Source organism: Eufriesea mexicana, unplaced genomic scaffold, assembly GCF_001483705.2.
Source record: "Eufriesea mexicana isolate 0111107269 unplaced genomic scaffold, ASM148370v2 scaffold7050, whole genome shotgun sequence".
Taxonomy (NCBI): Eukaryota; Metazoa; Arthropoda; class Insecta; order Hymenoptera; family Apidae; genus Eufriesea; species Eufriesea mexicana.
In genome coordinates, this window is record NW_016914879.1 from 101,933 (window position 1) to 124,044 (window position 22,112).

General features: G+C 50.7%; 1 protein-coding gene across 1 annotated transcript in view; it reads left to right on the forward strand.

Annotated features, from left to right (window-relative positions):
- The window catches only part of LOC108552547 (visual system homeobox 2), a 47,858-nt gene extending 26,368 nt beyond the window's left edge, over positions 1-21,490 (forward strand). The window contains exons 3-7 of the mRNA XM_017907157.1: positions 3,597-3,686; positions 4,670-4,800; positions 20,311-20,485; positions 20,729-20,980; positions 21,173-21,490. Of these exons, the coding sequence (XP_017762646.1) occupies positions 3,597-3,686; positions 4,670-4,800; positions 20,311-20,485; positions 20,729-20,980; positions 21,173-21,336 (812 nt within the window). The 3' untranslated portion in view covers positions 21,337-21,490. The remainder of the gene's footprint in view (positions 1-3,596; positions 3,687-4,669; positions 4,801-20,310; positions 20,486-20,728; positions 20,981-21,172) is intronic.
- Positions 21,491-22,112: the final 622 nt, after the last annotated feature.

A 22,112-nucleotide genomic window follows, 5' to 3' on the forward strand; every position in this document is an offset into this window, starting at 1 on the left:
CCTCCTACTTAGCCATCCTGACGCTTCCTGCCGCGTCTAATATCGATCATTCTCACGCGGAAGATACGTCGCTCCTGCGACGAATAAAACTCGCGTCACCGTTCTCTATTTCTCTTCCACGATTATACGAGACGAAGGTATAGTGTCGGCACACGGCTGTGTATCATCTCGACTCGGGGGGTGAAAGTGTCGCGCGACTTCTTCGCGCGCGAGGGGAAAGAATTCCGTCCGAGTTGCTCGTTTCCTTCGCTTAGAATACGCTTCGGGGTGAAGATATCGAGCAACTCCGAAACCCCGATCCTATCTTGCTCGCAACCCAGTGGAACGACCCTTCGCGCGACATCGAGTCCTCGCGAGGGGTAAGATCGGTAGACGCAGGACGATTTCAACGACGACTATCCGATAGTCCGCGAGATCTTCGACTAGCCACGCCAGGACACACCGCAACTCCATTTTCTCCGGGTTATTAGCATCCACTGCAGCCACTCGCGTCCACGTTCTCCGACGTGCAAAGCGATTGGTTCGACGGCTTGCGGTAAATAAGCGTGCTTAAAAAGCCGGGAGCAGGAAGCAACGCCAGAGTCGGGGTGGCGTAAAGAGGCCTCTCTACGATCTCGTGGAACAATGCATCGCGCGAACACCATGCTAGGTGTCTTAAGCTGCTCGCGGTCGAGTCTCAAATATTTATTTTCCATTCGACTCGGTCGTTTCGTAATCGCGTTTTCCCGTGATAAAATCTTCCCCTGTCGGAGGTCCGAGCAGCGAGACGAATTACAGGCTCTTTTGTCCGTGATCCTAATTATCCTTCCTTTCCTCGGTACAGCTCGGCGGTAGCCTTCCGGTTAGATCGATAGGGTAAATAGAGCAAAATTTATTTGGAGCTTTGGACGGGGAAAAAGTGGCGGTGGATGGTAGCATAGAGAGGCGCGTGTATGCGCAAGGAAGAAATGTTGGATAAAATTAAGCCGGCATGCGAGAAATTTGCTTGAATCGACTGAATGCGCCCGACGCTTCCTCATTAAGTTCTTCGTCTTCGTGACGACCCAGCAGATAAATAACTACAAACCGGGAATATCTGGAAGCTGGGAAATTCGAAAATTCTGCGAAGAGAGATCGAGTTAACGTGGCTCGTATTCGGGTAATTAGATGATCTCCGATGACAGGCCGGGAGAGAAATTCTTTCGACGAAACAACGTCGCGAATGCGGCACAATGCGCTTTGGAGTCAGGAACGATACGCTTTTCATTTCTCGCGTCTTTTTGCCCCTTTTCAGCGAGCTTCGCCAATGATTATAAAGCTATTCCCTCGTTTGACTTTGGGCAAGCGTTTTGAAAAAGCGGTGAAATGCAGCGCGAGCGAGAGAAAGGGGACGGAACGCGTTGGCGGGGCGAAAAAGGAAGGATTAACAATACTTTTTAAAAGCAGCCTCCGCTATTTTCGCATACCGTGTGTTCTATGTCGCGCGGCTCGTTCGCGATACTGTTCGACTCAAAATTCCTCCGAGTTCCTCTCTTTCGCTTTCTCCTACTCAGACTTCCGCGGCTTTCTCCGTGCTCGCGCGTTCGGAAAACTAGCTTTGGTCGTGTTTCTATTTCCACCTAAGCGAAGGACTTTATTTTCCGCGTGACGCGTAACAATTCTCGGTGTCAACTTCAGCCGGTACATTTGTAGCGAAGATTATTAGAGCAATGAAATATCGGCACAAATGAAAGAACCGTGATCGGGCCATTATCCGTTTCTTTTCCGCGAATACGACGGGACAAAGGTAGGAAATTCTCGCGTAGGAAATCTGAAAGGAATGGTTTTTTCCATCCTTTCGCTGTCTCTTTCGCCAGCAACCGCCACGGTTATTGTACCGTTCGCGATTCGACTAACCACGCGAATCGCGTGAAACACGCGTGCACGCGTCGGCCGCGATCGTGGAAAAGCGTTACGCTATTAACGCGAACCACGAAGGCGTGGATGGAAATAATTCGGTGGAAAGAAATAGGACGACAGGCCGAAGTAATCGTATCCGTGTAGCCGTGTGACGTCAGCGATGTGTTTCGTGGGTCCAATTAGTCGAAGAACACGTATAATTGGAATTAAGCTCTTAATTAATAGTTAATTAGCTGGCAGTAGTAGCGTCACCAGCGGCTCTGGCAGCAGCAGCAACAACTGTAGTAACGAGTTAGCCCCGGGGAGAGGGTTTCATTGTGGAGCGGCGCGCGCCACGGAGCCGGTTTTCGCTCGTTAATTCGAAATTAATTTATAATTGATAATTATTTTCGGGCCATGGGTCCTATCCGCTTGCCATCTCGACGAACCTTTCTAATTTCCTGCCTCTCCTGCCCGTAGAAAATTGCCATTTACCCTGCAAAGCACGCACGAGCTGTCGAGTCACGAGCAGTGTGTTTAAAGGAAGAAAAAAGGGGCAAAAGGAAGGAAAAATGTTTTTTTCCTTCTCTGTATCGTTGGCGTGCGCGCGCACGCGCTGTTAGCTACTCCCTAATTGGGGAACCTGGATTTTTGAGATGAAAATCCGCGCGCTACTAGCTACTGGACAGCGCACCGTTTCCCCGACATTTTTTTCCCCTCCACTCCTCCGCCTTTTTTTATTTTCCCCGTCCATTTTTTTTTTTTTCCCTCCTTTTTCTCCCAATTTTCGCTCGCCTCCCCGCCCCGCCAGGGGCCGTTCCATCCAACCATTCGAAATTCCGTTATCGGTAATAAATTTACCGGGTATTTTGCCGGAATATCGAGTGTCAAGTCCGCGCTGCGACAGTCGATATCGCGCGTGGAAATTACGTTCCGATCTCCGCGAGTTTTTCCGATCGGAACACGCGTGTACACACCCCCGTCCCTCTTAATTGCGTTTCTTTTTTCTCCGAACCGAGTGGTGGATAATGCTTTAAATGCAACGCGACGAGCACACACACGCACACACAAACCGGGGAAAGAGGCGGACGATAAATGGAAAAATAGAATCGCGTTACGTGCTTCTTAGCTGCGTGTCGATGCTTCAAAGGGGTAAAATTGGAACATGAGAACGAACGTCGAAAATGTTACGCGAATTTGGGTTGCCGCAAGACCCTGTTTCCTGCGTTTTGATCTACCACCGGCGTGTCACCGACGAGCCGACTTTTCTGAATTATCGTCAAAGGCGCGTTGCATTTTGTCCGATTTTCTCGCGACATTTCGCGACGAATATATGCGCGGGAAATTTGACATTTTCGTGCCGTTATCCTTGCTCGTCTCCATTACCGGTTAACGAAGGGATTAACGAAGGGAAATCGAAGAAGGGACGCATTGACTCGTAGGATACTCGTTTGGCAGAATTTGCGCGAACACGCGTGGTTTCTCGATTTATTGGCAAATCGGGGGTATAATGGGTAATTTGATCCCGGACGTACGAGCGCGGAGCTGCAATTCGGATCGGATGGATTATCGGTACACGCGTTAATGATGATTTTTTGAAGAAAGTAGATACAGCTTCGAATTATGCGGGGTTATTTAATCTACGCTGGCTTGATCGCAACATCGTTAGCTTTGAAAAGTTAGTATATATTATCCGTGCATTTTGCTGAAATTTAATAAATTTAACGATCTTGTTACAGGTGTCGGGCACAATATAGAATCAGGGAAGGACTTCACGGTCGACGGTCTCTCCGGTTTCAGCAAAAAGAAGAAGAAGAAGCGTCGTCATAGGTGAGTGTCTGAGGCAAAGTTTCGGCACGTGAACATTTTTAGCCGCCGCGTTTCGGTTGCATCGAATTTTTCGCCGTATCCACGTTCGTTTTCCACGTTTTCGCGACAGCGCGCCGCCATTAATTCTGTCTGGCGCGCTGTGTAAAAATTTTGATTGGAGCGTAACGTGAAATCAGCGCGATAGAAATACGCGTGAATAATTAATAACCACTGGCAAAATTTTCGACGCAACGTTGAGAGCTATTCTTCCGTATTTTCGCTTGATTATCCACAGGTCTGCGAGACAATCGTTCGCGTTTCACTGATTTTCGTTCACCGATAATGATAAATTTATTCCAAACGAATATATCATTTTAGACTTTTCAACGTGTAATCGACGAGTCCCACAACCCCCGATAATGAGTTTTCAGCTATTTTGAAGTGACAGACAACCCGAATGCAATCACCGTTCCGCGATAATTGTATACCGGACGGACGAATTCCGGCTCAAATTGATCGTTAAAGGATATATTTGTCGGTAGAAATCGATTCCATTGAAACGTTCGAGTTACATGGCGAACCTAAGGATACGTATTCGCGTATATGCGCGCCATCGGGGCGAAAGATTAAAAATTGACGCTGGGAACCGGTCGAACCGGCTGAATGAAGAATTATTATATTCGCAAATTGAACATGCGCAAATTAAAATTTCTCCCGGCTCGAATGTTTCATTGTAAAATTTATGAAATCCGCTTTAAATTCTGTACAGCTGGATTAAAAATAGATTTGCGCCGATTGATTTGTTCGAAATTCGTTTCGGCAAGATCTATAGAATTTAATCTTGCTTCGACTTTGCTGATCGACTAAATTGTTTTTCGTCGCCGTTCCAACCGTCAACTCGTTCTAACATTTTCCATTAACGAAATTCCGAAGTCATTTTCTGCGTCGCGCTTTTTTCCCCTGCCCCCATGTAATGGCATATAACTAGGTTCATACGGTTGTTGCTCCAGGACGATCTTCACGTCACAGCAGCTGGAGGAGCTGGAGGCAGCCTTCAAGGAAGCCCATTATCCCGACGTGTATGCTCGCGAGATGCTCAGCCTTCGAACCGATCTGCCCGAAGACAGGATACAGGTGAGCGAAAATCAAAAGACCTATGAAATCCGACCTTTTGACCCACGAATCGGACGGCTTCGATACCGCGCCGTTTCCTTGTGAAATTCGCGACTCAGGGCTATCGTGTTTCTTCGCGTAGATTCCCGTGAACGCGCTCGAATTGATCAAAGGGTAGCCACTAACTTTTCGTTGCTCTCAACGACTTCGACGTTACGCAAAATAATTTAAAGAGACGCTTTATCGTTCGAGAATCGCGCGTATCAGCGCGGTTGAAACGCCCTACTTCCAGCGTTACACGATCGCGAGACATCGAGGATTAATCGAATTAATTTACACGGAAATAGAAATCGCAACGACGAGAGAGGGAGAGAGAGAGAGAGAGAGAGAGAGAGAGAGAGAGAGGAAAGAAAATCGGGTTTCAGGTGTGATTAAAAGGTGCCACTTTCAGTCGCGAATCGCGTGAAATACAAGGTGTAAATTGAAAGTGGTCGCTTACGACGCGTTAACAATGCTTCTTGTGCGCGTCGTATTCATAATTTACCTATTAAATTGACATGCAATGCAATTCATCTCGGTTGCCAGTCGCATCGGGTCCACAAAGAACGCTAAATCCCTAAACTCGGTTTTTCGTCGCATCGTAGTCCGGTGAACGTTCAGCGCCGGCGAAATTTCGACTATAATTCGCTATTAAAACCACAATCAGCTTTGGCGATAATTTTGTTCATTAACGGAAATTAACAACGTAACGCGCTCTTGGAAAATTTAACGCGCTGCTCGTGACGATTATACGGTATAATCAGTGGAAATATAAAGCTCCAATACGTTTTCACGCAATTACTACGCGCGTCGTTTTATCGTGGAAAATTCGGCATCAGAGTGATAACAACGAGGACAACTTTGCAAACAAATTTCACTCGCGTTCGTTCGTCAAAGAGATTCATCGTCAATTAGCGAGTGCTCCGGTGTTAGTTACATTTCTATAAATTACCACGCAATTAATTACGCAAATTCATACGTTATCCGCGCAACGATGTAACGGAGATGCTGTCTACTCTCGATGATTCGATGGATTCGCGTCGACCTCGATAATTACCGATTTTTCCAACGAAAGCGTGCCACCTGCCATCGCTTTCGTCCGTATCGTTTCGCGGAATCGAAACGATAGCCGCCGTTCCTCCCTATCCGCGACGCAAATTAGGAAACCCTCGTCGCGAAGATAATGCGAGGAGCCTCAGCCAGCTCTTTATTCGATCGCAAATGGCACCTCATTCGATGCCGCGGCGATATCGCGCGGAATTATCGACAGCGTGCATAAAGCGGCGAAAGAACAGTCGCGAATGAAAGTGGTAAGGGATGCAGCGGTGGCTGGTTGTCGGGGGTGGAGAATGGCAAGTCCAAAAGGCGCGACTATAAAAGGGAGAATTTTCCCGGGCTGACGGTTAGTTACCGCGGACTCGTGGAGTACCAGGCTGAGATAGGTTTCCGCATGGCGGACCCGGGACAAACTTCCCTTTCTCTCCCTGTTCCTCGTCCCTCTTCCTCGTATCGTGATTTACCCCTACGCGCGTCCTTCCATCGCTCTTCTCTCTGCCTCGTTCTCCTCCTCGGTCCTTCGCTGTATCCTTTCGACAGCACGAGCGGGACAAACGGGAGCTGGTATGCGAAGAGAAGAGACAGGGAGGACGGAATAAAGGAAGAAAGGATTCCGATCCTCCAGCAGCTCGTATCCGATCGAGTCGACGCGAGCGTGGTTACCTATTCGGCACGTGGGTGTACCTACACGCGCGTTCGCGTTCACGCGTGTTCGTGTGCTCAAATGACCAGCACGCGCACATGCACGAGACGTTGAATATATCTTGATATAATTCGAGGGACCAGGGTGACGAAGGTTAGAGGCTGAAGGGTGGCAGTGGTCCGCGCAACAAAGGTGGCAAAGGAACCGCTAGAGGAGATGACACCAGAGGTAGAAAAGAAACCACGGCGGTAAAGCGCGACGAGGATGCATCGGTTAGGTAAAGAGAGAGAGAGAGAGAGAGAGAGAGAGAGAGAGAGAGAAACGAGGTAGCAAGAGAAGAGAGAGAGAAAAAGAGAGGTAGACAGGGAAGGAGAAGGGGAGGAAGATTACGAGAAAGAGAGGGCAAGTAAAAAGAGGTACGATGGAAAGGGGTAGGTAGAGTAGGTAGGTAGGTACAGTCGAGTCGCGATTCACGGGGTTGTTGAAGCTTCGCGGCTGAAGCGTGCAGGCGCGTATACAGAGAGAGAGAGAGAAAGAGAGAGAGAGAGGGAGAGAGAGAGAGAGAAAGAGTGAGAGAGAGAGGGAGATTGAGAGAGAGGAAGAGAGAGTAACGGCGCCGTGAAACGACAAAGCGGCCATTGCAGGATGGGTGCGGTCCCGCGGGCCAATCAGAGAGACGAGTCGCGGACCGGTCGGCCAATCAGGCCGCGCCTTCCACCCGTCTTTTGTTTCTAAATTTGCGCGCGCGGCGGGGACACAATATAACGAGCGCGCGGGACGAAAAGAGGGGTTGGTAATCGTTAACGGTGATATTTTTGTGTGGGAGTGCCGGCTTTCTTCGTCTTTTCTCTACCTCTTCTTTCACTCTACCTTCACCCCTGCGCCTCCTCCCACGCGTCCTACGCACCGATCCCTCCCGCACGCTCCGTCGTCGTTCTCCTCGCCTCTCTTTCTCTCTCTCCCACACTCTCTCTCTTTCTCTTTCCGATTCGTTGCCGCGTGAATTTCCTTCCGCTTCTCGATCTAGCGCGCGTCTCCATCGAGTTTCTTCGTCCCTTGCTCTGTTCCTGCCTGTTCCGCGACCACTCCGACCCCCTATTTCTTTCCTAATTTCTTTGTAGCTCCTCTCTCCGGGCCCTTTGTCCCGCGCCTTTTCTCCTTTCTCGCGCGCTCGTGTGCGCCACCGTGCGTGCGCGCACGCCGACGCGTGTCGCGAAACGGCACGAAGAAGACCGCCGCGCCGGCCAGTTTTCATATCGATTAGGGGGCATTTTGTAGCACCTCGATGTGCTCGGCGAGCGTGTTCGTCCGTCGAGTAAATGCCAACTAGTTTCCGCGGAAATTTATTTCACCGCGCCAACCGAGTAACCGTCTCGGAAAGGATTTTAAGAGAGCTCGCGAGAATTCTTCCAACGCGCGCACACGTTCCCCCCTCTCGTAGACGGAATTGTGCGCGATAAAATTTCCAGAGGCCAACAACCATTCGGTGGAACCGTAACGACCGTTACCGTCCAAAGGAAGAGAAGACCGGAAGGGACTGCTTCCGTTACCATACGAAATTATCGCGTCCACTGGACGCTTCGACGATGCACCGGCTGTCAGGTTTCGCGCGTTCAAGTATTGCCTGATTAAATGGACGGGCTGGGTTAAACCGACGCTGCCCGAACAAATTAATTAGTTATGCTGGTCGAATACGATGCGACCCATGTCAGCGTAGAAATACGCGTCTCATCCGCCAGGACGATTCTCGCGTAAGTAGTACGCGCGGGTCTCGTTTCGGAATTCTCTGCAGCGTCTGACGCGAGGCCTGACCCATCGGGAAAATGCAGAGGAAACGCGGCGTTTTCTTTGACGAGCAGACGTTGCTTGATTTTTCGGTATCGAGAGGCTTTCTCATTTCGAACCGGGACAAAGAGATATAGGAGGGAAAAGGGAAGCGTCTTCTTTGAAGAACGGGAAACGCTAGGAGCATTTCCTCGTCTTCTCTTCGCGGCGAAATGAGAAACTTCCAAGACTTTTTCCATGGTATTCATTCCCGGGACAATGCTCGGTTCCTCGAAATACACCGAGATTTTAATATACCCTGGCGTTTCAGCAGCTTCGATGGTATCCCCCGATAATGTTCGCGTATCGGGAAGGACCTGGATAATCGGCCATCCTATACCCTCCTATTCATCGCGTTATTTCGCGCAACTTTCCCAACGCTGACAACCAGAAGAAAGAAAAACCGGAACGCTCCCGCGGTGAAGTTAATCGAAATGTCTTCGGCAGACCTCCGTTCCGGCTGTTCGCGTAATTGTGCATACGATTCACGCATGCGGCCGTATAATTGCGAGTTCCTGCCACAGATTCTATGCGACGCGTTTCCTGTCAAAGCGGTCCGCTTTTAAATGCATCCTTCCTGCACGGGAAGAGGAACTCTTGCACTTTCCTGAAAATCGACCTCCTCGTTTTCAGTTGCACCTCGTCTTCCCGACAACGAGCCGCGAGTTATTCCTATCACGCGACGCGAAAGCGAAATTATTTCCCTTCTCCAGTGGAGGTTAATCGTTTTCGAAAATTTCGAAATTAATCCACCGGCTTGGAATCAACTCCGATCCAGGTTAGAGGACTCTGCGGATACGATTGGAAGCGAAGGATAAAATTCTGAGATAAAGAGCGACCGTTGGCGAGAGAAAGGAGCAGAGGCTCGAGGGAGTGGCTGGTTTCCAAATTCACCCCCATACAGGAGGAAAGACCGATCGACTTGACTACTCGTTATCGCGATCGCTCTCGTGCTCGCAATGAGGCTGCGACTGATTGGCGCGCAGAATCGCGCACAAACGGACGTAATTTCGGTGGCCGGAGGGTTACGGCTTCTTATGGGGGTGCGAAAATTACAGGCTGCCTCGCCACACGTCCTTTCAGCCTGATCGATATATATATACATATACGCGCTCGCTGAAGGGGGTCCCACCTTGCGAAGTGTTTTCGACAAAATGACACCACGAATCACTGTTCAATTACCGTTTAATTTCAGCGACGCTGCGCGTGCGAGCGTTTAATAAATCGCGCGTTGCATTCGTTCGCGATGTCCTTTCGCTCGACGTTCCTGCCGCTAATCGTCCTTCCGATGCGCGATTTTGATTCGCCAACGGGACGAGAAACGCCTCGGTATTGCTCGTTTCTCTGTAAACGAGATTCGAACGGACCGATTTATAACGGGGTACCATCCCGAGAGGGTACAGCGAGGTAACGAATAGCCGGTGGAAGGAAAAGGAGTCATCTCTCTCACGCGGACAGACGTTTCCCGGTTGAAGTTATCCGGGTAATGAGGCCCGAGACTCCCACGGGCTCGTTCGAAAAAACAACACGCGTATCCAGCCATAAGCGGCCCATTAGCGAAGAATTTTGACGTGGCTCACACAATCGTGTTGCGAGCTGCGAGAGGAGTGGAAAGCCGACTGGCCGCGCTGCGGAGAAAAAAATTGACTTCAAGTAGCGACGAACGGCTCACGAGACGCAAGTCATCCACGGAGCACTCTACAGGGTTCTCAGCCGGCTTCCACGTACGTTCTTTGACAAAGGTTCCTCTGAAGGAAGCCCCCTTCCTGACAACAGGGCCCCATTGTCAGTCCCCGTTTCAGCCGAGGCGCCATTGAGGATTCGTTAGAACGGCCTGCCAGGTAGGGCCCCGCGACCGAGACCGCGAGTCTTCGACATTTCCTTTCGATCGTGCACGATCATTCTCCACTCTCCTGCTCGATACACTTCATGGCCCCGTAATTACGGCTCGGAACCACTGCTTCGTGGAATCGGAATACACCGTATAGTTTAGCAATCCACGGTTATCGCTCTCTCGTTGCTCGAGTTTCGTTTAACCCGTCTCGGAAAAATTATTCCCCATTTTTTCCTCTTTTCCGAGGAAATGTAATTTTCAACGATGACGCGTGTTCTCGCACACGGAGGAACTGAAATGTTTCGCGGAGAATTTTCGCGCAGAAAATGCTGCAACGAGGAAGAAGAGAATAAGTATTTCAGTTTCTCGCCAACTCGTTCATTAATACGCGAGTTGCCGCGTCGCTGATCCCGGAAGAATAACTCGTTGGGCCCAACAAAATGGCGTTCCCTTCGAGGGGTTTGAAAGTGGAACGCTGGTAGCGCAAAGCATCGTCCGTAAAGCCGAGCTAAGAGGCTCGTTCGAATTCGATCTCGCACGACAAAGATCCTCGATTCTTCGATTGCTTTCGTCCAATGTTTCCTCGAGGAACCGTTCGTTCTTCCTACTGAATTATGTGGAAGATTGACCTGGCTGTAAACGGAAGGTTCTTTTCTCTCGGCACGAAGACGAGTGGAACAACTGGCAGCGATGGAATGGAAAATAAAGGTGCCTCGGTAACTTTGGATCCTCCACTTTCGGAATAGTGTCAAGTATTCCGAAGCTTCCTCCGTTCGATTACTTTCCGGGCAATAATCGCCTTCTGATAGCTTCTATTTAAATACACCTCGAATTACTCGTTCGATCTCTCGATAAAGAGGAACGAGAACGTAATGAGGAAAACGGGAGCAAGAGGAAGCGAAGGTGAATGAAAAACACGCGAGATTCGGAGGACAGTGGTTCCGAGTGTGAAACGATTTCGAAACGTCTGACAAGAATAACCGCAAGGACAAGCGGAAAATTAAGTGCGTGATTCGAGGAGGAAGTAATCGCTGAAATGAAGCATAATCCCCCGGACATTAGGAATTTTCATTTTTAATCCACTCGTTCCCGTGCACAATTTGCCGCGAGAGTGGCGCATTACCAGACGACAAGAACAAAACGTTCTTCTCCCTCTCGGCCGCTACCAAAATGGCTCGCGACAATAACGCGTGGTCGGCGAAGACGACGACCGCGCGCGCGATTCGTCGTGTCGCGTCGCGTAGTTCGCAGCGAATGAAATCGCCGGATTCGAGGGTCCTAGACCCGTTTGGTCGTTTAAACCGATGAACAGGAAGAAAAGGGAGGAGAGCTGAAAGTTTGGCTCGTTTCGAGGATATAATCTACCGCGCGAGGAGAAGAAAGTAACGAGGAATCGAGTTACGTTCTCCACCCCCGGCGGGCTCGTTCCTCTTCAACCCTCTTCCGCTCTACTTCGATCTCTCTTCGGGGCTGTCTCCGTCCACCGTGGCTCTCGTTCTCCCGCAAAGAAGCCAAGCTAAGAAAGCGTAATGACGCGGAAACGGCTCAAATGACCCGCGAATTTTCACCGGACGAGTCTTCCTACTTGTGCTTATGTTTAATAGGCGGCCAACGTCGTAAGTTGACGTAAATCGTGCCGCGGTATTACCATTTCCACCGCGAATTTATGGTAATTCCGACTCCGCTTCTACTACCACCCAGTCTATCGTATCTAGCCTGCGGTACGCGATCGCGTACACCTTGTCCCCGGGATCTACTTTTTCCACCCATCCTTTCGCAACCCCTATCGATTCGACGAGAGAAACGAAGAATTAATTTCTCCTTTCTTCGAAATCTGTTTGTCTTTCGCCGATTACCAGCTCACCGATCGAAATTATCCGTCCGGTGAAAGGCTGTCTGTTATTTCGACCGAAAGGAGAAACGATCGGCCATCTCGGTGTTTTCTGAAAAATTCAATTCTTCCTTACGGACGGGACATGACAGGTGGATATCCTGGATAAAGGACCGAGAAGGACTCCAGTTCGAGTACCTAGAGAAGACGTTAACACGTTCTAAAGGCCGCGCTAACGCTGTGTAAACAGTGCTGAGCTCGGAAATTAGCTCTTCTCGGCCGGGTAAAATAAATATTTTCGCGTCGGACCATCGTTAACGGATTATGAAAATCTTTCTTTTTTTATTGTACTCGGAAACTCAGCTGCAGACCATTGGCAACGATTCCAGCTGAAATTATATAATCATTCGTAAAGAATTATTCGCGTCTTTCTCCAGTTTCGTTTTTTTTTTTTTTATTTTAAAGTCGAATTTTTAGATTTTTGACATTTAAATCTGCCGCATACACGAATCTCCGATATAGGCGGGAGGAAACGCGAAGAACGAGAGATCCGATCCGAAACTACGGATCGGTATGTACCGTATCGAATTGATGGCAACCTCCTCTCCGCTGGTGCAAGAATCAAATAAACCGACAGGCTATAAATTCCATAGAAAGGACGAATCGTGGCTGCGGGGATAGGCACTTAATTAAATTTTCCCGGGTTTGCTAAGCACAAGCCCGGACTCGGTCCTCGAAGCGGAGTCTCGCATACTCGGTCGTGGATCGAGGCGTGATTACGCATATAGGCCCCGGCTAGAAAATCGTCGGTAGGAAATTTCGAGGCTGGCCCCTGCCCAATTATTGATTTTGTCTTTTCGATGGTCACGAACGCGACAGGAAAGCGATGCACGCGCACACTCGCGACGAAAGGCTACGCACAGAAGGGTGTTGGCGTGTGTGGTGCTGGCCGGAGGGGTTACAAAGCTACGAACGCATTAAATACTCGAGAGCGCAGTGTCCTCGGATGAGCTTTACGTACACGGACACAGGCGCAGGCTGTCGCACACAAACGGGCAGGCACGCACGCGACACGCACAAAGGCGGTGGCTAAATTGATTGCGTCTAAAATCCAACGAGCTTTCTCGGCTTTTCGTTTCCAGCCGCGAGCCGCGGCAACGCGAGCACGAAGATGGCGAGGAACGACCTTTGTGGCGGAGCCACGAGTACGTTTCACAAAAATATAACCTTGCAAAGAGGCTTTCTCTTTTTCCTCTTGCTATCTTTCTTCCTTTCCCCCGCGCTTTTTGCCCCTTCATCCCGTCTCACCGCTCTCTCTGTGTGGATGCATACCTCTCTCTGAAAACGGATCACCCTCTCCCTTCCGGGGCAGAGGGCTGGCAAGCTTCGTTCCGCGTCGCGCCATCGCGATAAATAAGTTTTTTCGCCGAAAACCGTGCTGATCAAAAGGAGTTTTCCACGCTGCTAGGCCCGAGCTGACCTAATGGAGTTCGATTTATCGGAGAAATTTTTAGCAGTGGAACACCCGCCAAGTTTTAATCCCCGCGATGGCCGTAACGAAACTTGCAGCGAGCGTCGTTCGGAACGGAAAATTATATTTTAACGACAATTTGACGGGAAATTAATTCGATAAAGAAGAATCGCGCGGGTGCGGTTGTCTACGGTTTTAAATGCGAACGAACCCCGAATACGGCGAATTCGGCACCGTATGGAAAATAAGGCCGCGGGTAAAAACACGAATCGTACTAATCAAAAGGAATTTTCAACGCACCGGTAATCGTAAATCGTGAAACGACACGAAAATACGCCAACTCAATGGAACGTGTAATTTCGCGCGGCCGCTTTTTAGAATCCCAGCGTTTTTGCGTATAATGGCGCACGATTACGTGACAATTCCAACGTTCTGCAACAGTGTCGGGCACAATGTTTTTCCCAAATCAATTGATCGCGAACCAATCGCGAAAAAAGATTCGTCCCGTTGAACACCGACGCTTTGCCATTTAAACACGCTCGTTCTGCCTTTTCGCCCTCTGTCTCCCCGTCTGCCGTTCGCATAATTGTCGATGAATGGAATTAAAGCGGAATTATAGGATCGTCGCGTGTGATTCAGCGGCCAACAATTCCCGTCGGGGGACGATCCTAATCCTGTCGTAAGAAGCGACGTAGCGATCGTTCGCGCATAAAAGCATCGCCGACCTTCGAATCCAATAGCCCATGGTGCCTGCGTGCAACCCTCCTAATAGGGTTGCGGCCGGTGACGACTTCGAGCTCATGAATTTTCTATCGCTCGTCGTCCAATGATTAAATGATCTTCACCGATGAAGGGTGAGAGGCCCTTTGACTTTTGCGCGTCTAGACGGATACTGACAAGTGGCGTTCACCCTCCGTCACGCGAATAGACAACCCCGAACGGGACTGGAGCTACCGTTCCTAGTACTTGCCAATGTTGTCGCGTTTTCCGCGTTTCCGCGAAAACCGATAAATCCGTGGACCAAGAGTCACGGAGTATCGGGTATGATGTAAGAATTCAGCGAGTCTGGAGAACGAGAAGACGGGCACAAATCACGGGGATATTCACGCGTCAGCCGACAATTTAGCGAACGACTGTATGCATCGGACAGTTTCTTAGCTGGATGATTCTCGGAAACGAAAGGAGGCCGGTCGGAGCTCGTAAAACCGACGGCAAACAAAGCGATGAATTCCGGTTGGCCGCGTTCCACCCCAAAAATTGACCAATAACGCGCATCTCGAGTGTCCCTGGTGCGGAGCAGTCGGCAGCGCTCGCGCCGGCTGGCAAATAAATAAGGGTCTCTCCGCGGCCGAAATCGGGCTCGCGGAATATCTAGCAATTTGGGCGTAGCGGGATTGTCAACGGTACCGCTTATAAATTCTAATAAACCCCATTGCGCGGCGGTGAAATCTGGAGGGAGTGGGTGGCGGGTGGCGAACGCTCGATCCCGAGGGCGCACCAGGAGCTGAAGCGGGATGAACGAGAACAAGGGGATACCGCTGGATGCGGATATAAATCTCGACTAACCGAATTAAGTTAGAAGCATGGGCCGAAGTTTCGCCACGCCCTCGTCGCCGATGAAACGCTATCGAAACCCGGAGTCTGCGTGGTGAAAATTGTACCGAGACAGGGGAAGAGGAAACGCGTCTATGTGTCGAAAGATGGAACAAAGAGAAGATCCGTGCGCAAAAGATGCACGGCGTCTGAACTTTGTTCGCTAATGCGGCAACGATCGCTCTCGACCTGTCCCGAATCGACGGGAAAATTGCTGGAAGAAAAATCAACGTCCTCGAATCGGTCGAAGATTCAGATCGCTCGTTGATCCTCGTCATCCCTCTCGCGTACACTCGCGACCGCGTAGCGAGTGCTTACGCGATTAAACACAGAGGACATCGCGATTGCGGTTCGCGTTAATACTCGCTCGCTAGATGTAAACCACGTCCAATAAGACTCGGATAATAACGTTTGGTTAGCGTAACGACTTGATCGGGTTTCCCGTTGCGCGGAATCGATCACCCCAATCAGGTGATTCTCGGATAATCGACTAATCGATGCCCGCTATCGAGGGAAATCGAATTAACCTGGAGAATTAACTTGGGATAACGGAGTGTGTGCGAGCGACATGATGAATCCGAAGGTAACCCCTCGCACGCGAAATGGAAAAATTCGTCGCGAACACCACCGATGGAAATTGCCAATTATTTCAGCGATCATGGGTCGTCGGTGGTGACCGAGATCCGTTCGATATTAATTCAGCGTGTTTCGAGATCCTTTTCGGTCGTCGAGGCCAAGTCACGATTAAGGTTCGGCACCCTTCCCATGGTCCTTCGTCCAGCAAGTGTCCCACCTAATGATGTTCCGGCGCGTGCCACTTCGCAGCATGGGGTCTATACCCGAACCCCATGCTCCCAGCTAACCGAACTATTTGCTGGCCGATGACCAACCGGCACCGTCCAACATGCTTGTTCGCGCATTATGCCGCAAACAAGTGATGCGTTTTTCGGGGGTTAATGCGACTTCGCAGGTCCACCGCACGCGTTACTTATTGGAAGAGATTAATTGGCTTACCGGCTCCCCGGGTTGGCTCTTGTGGGAACCCGGAGAGCCATTATTCGCGCCGTCGATCATCGCGCATCGTATCAAACGATCTGTACGAATTTTCCATAAATCGCGATTCGAAGGAGGATTTATCGCTGGTCACGGTGATCGGCGACCCTCGTCGCGCGTGTACGAGCAATCTCTATTTCGCTCGCGCTAGATTTGCCCGCGAAGAAATAAAGCCGTCGCGCGATCACGATGACACTCGTGTCTCGAGGATCGCTTGCAAAGTCGAAACACGATCGTCTTTCCGCGTCGTACGCGACAGGCAAGCAGGCCGAGCGGAATGGGACGGGGGTGGAGATGAAAGGGGAGGAAGAAGACACGGGAAAGAAAGCGTTTAATAAGCACGTAACGGGCATCTAATACGTCCCGGCATCGGTTCGAGCTTTGACGATGCGGGCGTCGAGCAGGGGTTCGGGAGATCGCGTGGGACGGTGGGTGTGCGGCGTGGCGAAAGAGGGAGAACCAGAACTCGATATCTCATTATCGGTCGATCGTAAATTGATGTTACCGGTGGGGAGTAACGAGATCTCCAATTATCCTTGGGACAGTATCAGCTTGTACGGCGGTGTATAGGTGTTAGCGTGCGGCGACGTTTCCAAGGTGGAAAGCATTCGCCGATAGATCGCGGTCTTCTTACCTCGTCCATCGGACGCGAATGCTCGAATTGCGAAAAACAATGTGGACCGTGCTCCTGAGAGAAAAATAACGGTCTCGTTTTCTTCTGTTTTGTTGGCAATTTCGTTTCTCCCTTTCACCACTTTTCTCCCTCTTCTCCTCCCTATCTCACTCTTCCTCTCTCTCTCCCTCTCTCTCTCTCTCTCTCTCTCTCTCTGCCTCTCTCCTACCATCTCGCCAGCCGTTCTTCCATCGTGCGTGGTATTCCTGGCTGCCTGGCTGCCTCTCTTCACGGCGGAAAATCAAAAAGCTTTCGGTTAGGTAGACCTTCGAGGACCCTCGTCCTGCTAGTACCTGACGGCAACTCTTCAGCCTCAGTTTCAATACATCGTGCTGGCATCGAGCTCGAGTGTTGCAGCAAGAAGCAGGCAGGTGGGTGCCGTCGACTTGTTCTCTCTATCGGTGTCTCTCCCTCCCTTCTCCTCCTCGATACTCCCCTACCATCTCGCCGAACCTCTTCTCGTTCTCCTTCCGCTCTTCTCTCTTCCACCGGTTCATCTCCACTTCCTCCACCTCCAGCTCCACCGCCTCCTTCGCCCCGTGTTCGCTTACTCTCTTTCGTCTGATCGTTGGCTATCCCTGACTTCGCGACCGTGTATCCTGTATCGCTGTATTGGTAATCCATAGCGAGTTACCGCGGGTCCCTCTTCTCCTACCTCCGTGCAGCCCCCGACATCGCCCTCTCTTTGCTTCGCCTCGTATCTCCTCTGTACCAACACTAACCCGTCTTAACTTAGACGCCGCTGGTAGTACTCGCTCCGAGTCTTTCCCTCGATCTTCCTATCGATGTCCTTCTCTCCGTGTCGGTATCGCGCACTGCGTCTGCTTCCCTTGCTCCACTCGCTGCTCTCCTCCCTCTCTTTCCATCCATCCTTCCCTCCCGGGCCCCTTCCCGCCAACCCCCTCGCTCGTCCCGCCGCACTTTATATATCGGCCGTCCCTCTCTCTTTATTCCCATTCCCATTCTCATCCTCTTGTTTTGGTCCAATAGTCAGTCGCCGGTCTGATCGATGATACGCCAACAGCCAGCACTGCGCATGGCCGACTAAATACAAACTCGCTCCTTATTATACCGGGTGTGCCAATAAAGGGGGTGGCGGGCCAGAGAATGGGAAGGACGTGGCGGGTGGGTGGGGAGGAAGGCGAGAAGCCCACCGCTGGAGTTCTCGCTCCTTCGAGTCGACGAATGCCACGCCATAAAGGATCCTCTTCCTCCTCGTTGCCGTTGCTGCTACCGCTGCTTCTGCAATGCAGGCCCCAACCCCCGGCCACTCTGCCTCCGCCGGTACATCCATTCTGCCAACGTACTTCGATGTCTCCGTCTTTGTCTCTTGGTAAGCTATTCCAGGATGCCAAAGGATAATCCCGGTACGCGATTTCGCATCCCGAACGTCCGAACGACCACTCGTTCGCGACCGAGTCCGACCAACTTCCGCCAACTTTTCCCCCCCTGTTTTTCCACGGACTCTTTTACGCGTCCCGTTTTACGTGTTACACGCTTTCGGTATATACACCTTCCCACTTTCTCGCCCGACATCGTCGTCGTCGTCGTCGTCGTCTGTCCGTTCCCGAACATCGATGATGCTTGTCCGAATCGAACTTCTCGATGGTTTATTCCACGCTGAGTAGTAGAAGCTGAACGACGACCCTGTTTGCGTTGTAACGAAAGTCGAGGAAGAATCTCGAAGACGGTGGGTACTTGGATGAACCGGTTGAGCTGCGCGTTTAAATTCGAATCGTTGGTCGCGAGAACGGGCCGGTTATCTTCATTGAACGCAATCGCTGTCGTAGAGTCACTTGGAAATCGAATAACAGCTTTATGATCGGTACAGTGATTTACGCGTCAGCGAATAGAACGGCTGTCCCCGATCAATGAGAGCTTTTCTACAGGATTCTCTCGTTCCGCGCGACCATTATCATTTCCGCCACGCAGCCTTAATCCCTTTCGTTCCAGCACGTTCTCTACTCTCTCGTCTGCTTTTCCGCTTTCATCTTTCCGGAATGACGGACTATTACGTCCGATTACGCGGTTCCCGGCTGTGAATCGCGAAACAGTCTCATCCCGATCGATCGACGTCCGTGTCAAAGATTTCGATGGGATGAAATTAAAAAAATGTCACAGGTGGCGTCGGGGCGCCTTTCCGTGGTGGAATTAGCGCGGAACTGGTTGGAAAAGCGAGGGACTCGTCGGACGGATTAAGCTCGGAAAGGACCAACCGTTTCCTCTCCTTATCGGCGGAACAAAAGCGTCCTTTATCGTAGAACGGGGTAACATTTGCATGAGTATTTTTCGCGCGCCTGTAGGGGGTGGGTCGCGGGAAAAAGGCCGGCCAGCTTGTTGAAACCTAGGCGGAAGATAATTTCGGGGTGGCAGCGCAAATTGACAGGGCAACGCGTTCCCATTCATTCGAATTACGTTCCAATTCTGCTGGTGACTTTAGCATTGTTGCTACAAATTGGTACACGCCCTGGCCTCCGGCCCAGGCCACCCCCACGTGCGTCTGCCTCGTACACGCGTTTCGCAAATGATGCGTGTCCAGACCTTTTTAAATAACATCCTCCGACGATCACGTATACCGATCGCGTACTACGGCAAGATTGCTCGTGACGGATCGATCGTTGTCGAATAGAATTGCTCGTCCGTCGACTTGCACGGGATGGGAATCGTGTTTTCCTTCGTGTTCTTTTAACGACAGTTTCAACCACGCGCGCGATTCTTTCAAAACTAAACGACCGCGTAATTGTTTCGTTCGACTCGCTCGGGGATGTCGACGAAAGTCGAAGAGATATTTCGCGTATAAATAACGAGCCATCGCCGTCCGCACAGCGATATCGTTTTTCCGCTCGTTCGATACAGCGACTGATATCGGGAGCTCGCAAACGCTGTCTCAAGTTGCAAACGCGAAACGATACGGAGGAATAATTTTGGGCAAAACTGTTGGACGATTGAACGTTGGCGGCAAACGCGAACACGATTTGCAGAAAATGGAAGCAGCAGCCTGAATATCGCGATTACCAATTTCTCGGTTGCTATTAGTTTCCTCGGTTTGGGGAGGGTAATGCGCGAAACTTGTCGGATATCGAGCTCGTTAAAGTTGAAACTCGTGCGGGGATGCGAGCGTGACGGGAGGAGACGACACGCGACTCCTCCGTAGGTGGTCCGATGATCAGAATCGTTAACAAGTAGCCTAACGGGACGCCGAACCGCGAAAAACAGGATAACGAACTCCGAGTTGATCGTTTAAGCGGAATAGTTAACTACGAACTAGCGTGGAACCGCACGCATGAAACTGATCGCACGTTGCGTTCATAGTGCTCCAATTAGGAGACAACGACCATTAAACGGACAAGTGAGTCTGAAAGTATGGTCGGTAACGTTCTGTCGGATTTGCGAGTACCGCACCTACCGGTAATGGGCTGCTAATAATAAATCTTCCGCTCCACGTGACTTTCGCGATTAGTCATAGTTTTCTACGGACGCATTATTCGCTCTTCCTTACCGTTGGGTCCGACAGGTCTGGTTCCAAAACCGGAGAGCAAAATGGCGCAAAACGGAGAAGTGTTGGGGCAGAAGTACCATAATGGCGGAGTATGGCCTATACGGGGCGATGGTGCGACACTCTCTACCGCTTCCAGAGACCATACTGAAAAGTGCCAAGGAAAACGAGTCGGTGGCGCCATGGTTGCTAGGTGAGAATTCTCCAAATTTTCCCTTTAAACTTTCCAACGAACGAACGCATTAAGTTTTGCTAACTTCGTAAATCGTGTTAGAATTTAGATAGAACGAACGTAGAGATGAAAAGATCGATTCGCGCGTGAATAGCTTTGTCCGAAGTAGCATTGTTGGAGGCCAAGCAACGCTTAATGAACTATGCCCCGCCCTCGCAGAAAATATATAAGTCTCGACTTTGTTTTTCTGTTCGTCTCTGTCAGCTCAATCATCTAAGACGAGCAGCTTTAGTCAAGATATCGAAAATAATCAAGAACTGATTGACTGTGGCCCCGCAGGGATGCACCGGAAGTCAATCGAAGCAGCGGAGCATCTCAAGTCTGGCGGAGAGGACAGCGGAAACGATCACAATGGAAGCGGAAGCAGCCCTCATCATAATCATCATCAAGGTGGACCGACCAGCTCCGAGAGTGGACAAGAAAGTCAGGATGGGATGGGGCCTTCGTCGTCGACAGGTAATAACCTACGATCCATTCCATACGATCTCTTTATCAGGATCGCGCGAATCGCGTTCGCGATTCTTCTAATTCTCGGTAGGAAGCTAAAGAGGAAGGGGCCAATAGATCCTTGATAGAATCTGTCGCAATCGCGCGGTTCGACTGGCGTCAGAAGCGTGATTAACGTCGCGATGATCTTTTGTTTATCAGGAATCGTTCAGGACACGGAGCAGCTGAGAAACGAAAGCATCGCCTGTTTGAGGGCGAAAGCGCAGCAGCATCAGCTGCAGTTGAGTCTACAACCCACGGCTGTGCCTACCAGCACCTCGTACCCTGCAGGCCCGCAGTCGAGCACGCTTCACGCCTCTGTTTAATCACCGTTTCGACCTTCCTTCCACGAATCATCGAAACTATTATAGAAGACGTTCAATACCTTAGAGAACAGCCTCGTTCGAAGTTTAAGCGAGAAATTTCGCGACCTGTCCTCGCGATTAAGTTTCAGGGAAGTCGGAAGCTTTACGAACAGATCGTCCCGGCGATCTCGCTAATCGGTCGACGCAAAAATTCTTCTTCGTCTCTGCTCCGAGTCGCGGAACCTTCGCGAGATATCATTATCCGAGTCTAATTTCGACGAACAGGGTAAACGTCTATGGGAACTACCTACACGAGGGATGTACAGACGACGCATAAGAAAAGCACGTGTATACACAACGAATACGAATCGTTCGGATTACGGAACGATCGTTAGGATCAGGCTGAATCATCGAAGCGTTGATCGATATCGCGCTGGGCCTACGCAATTCTCGCATTTCGCGTGTCACCTTCGAACTAATCGACGACGCGGAGGATGCGTCGATCGCGGAGGGGACGAACAACGAGAATTACTTCGAGTCGGTCCTCATTCAACGAAACGGTGGCCTATGGACGGCCAAGTACAATGACGAATCATCGATCGCGGTGTGACAAAGCTCGCTTCCACCCGAGTCGACAACGGCTCGTTCTCGCGATTCGCTGCGTTCCTCGAGGGCACGCCTCGAAACTGCCTCTCGTGTCCACGCTCGAGCGTGCGAAAATCGCCTCTGACACTCGGCGAGTAACTCACACGCGGCAGGTAGCTGTCGGCGCGCGAGCGAGTCGCAGGTGAATCGGC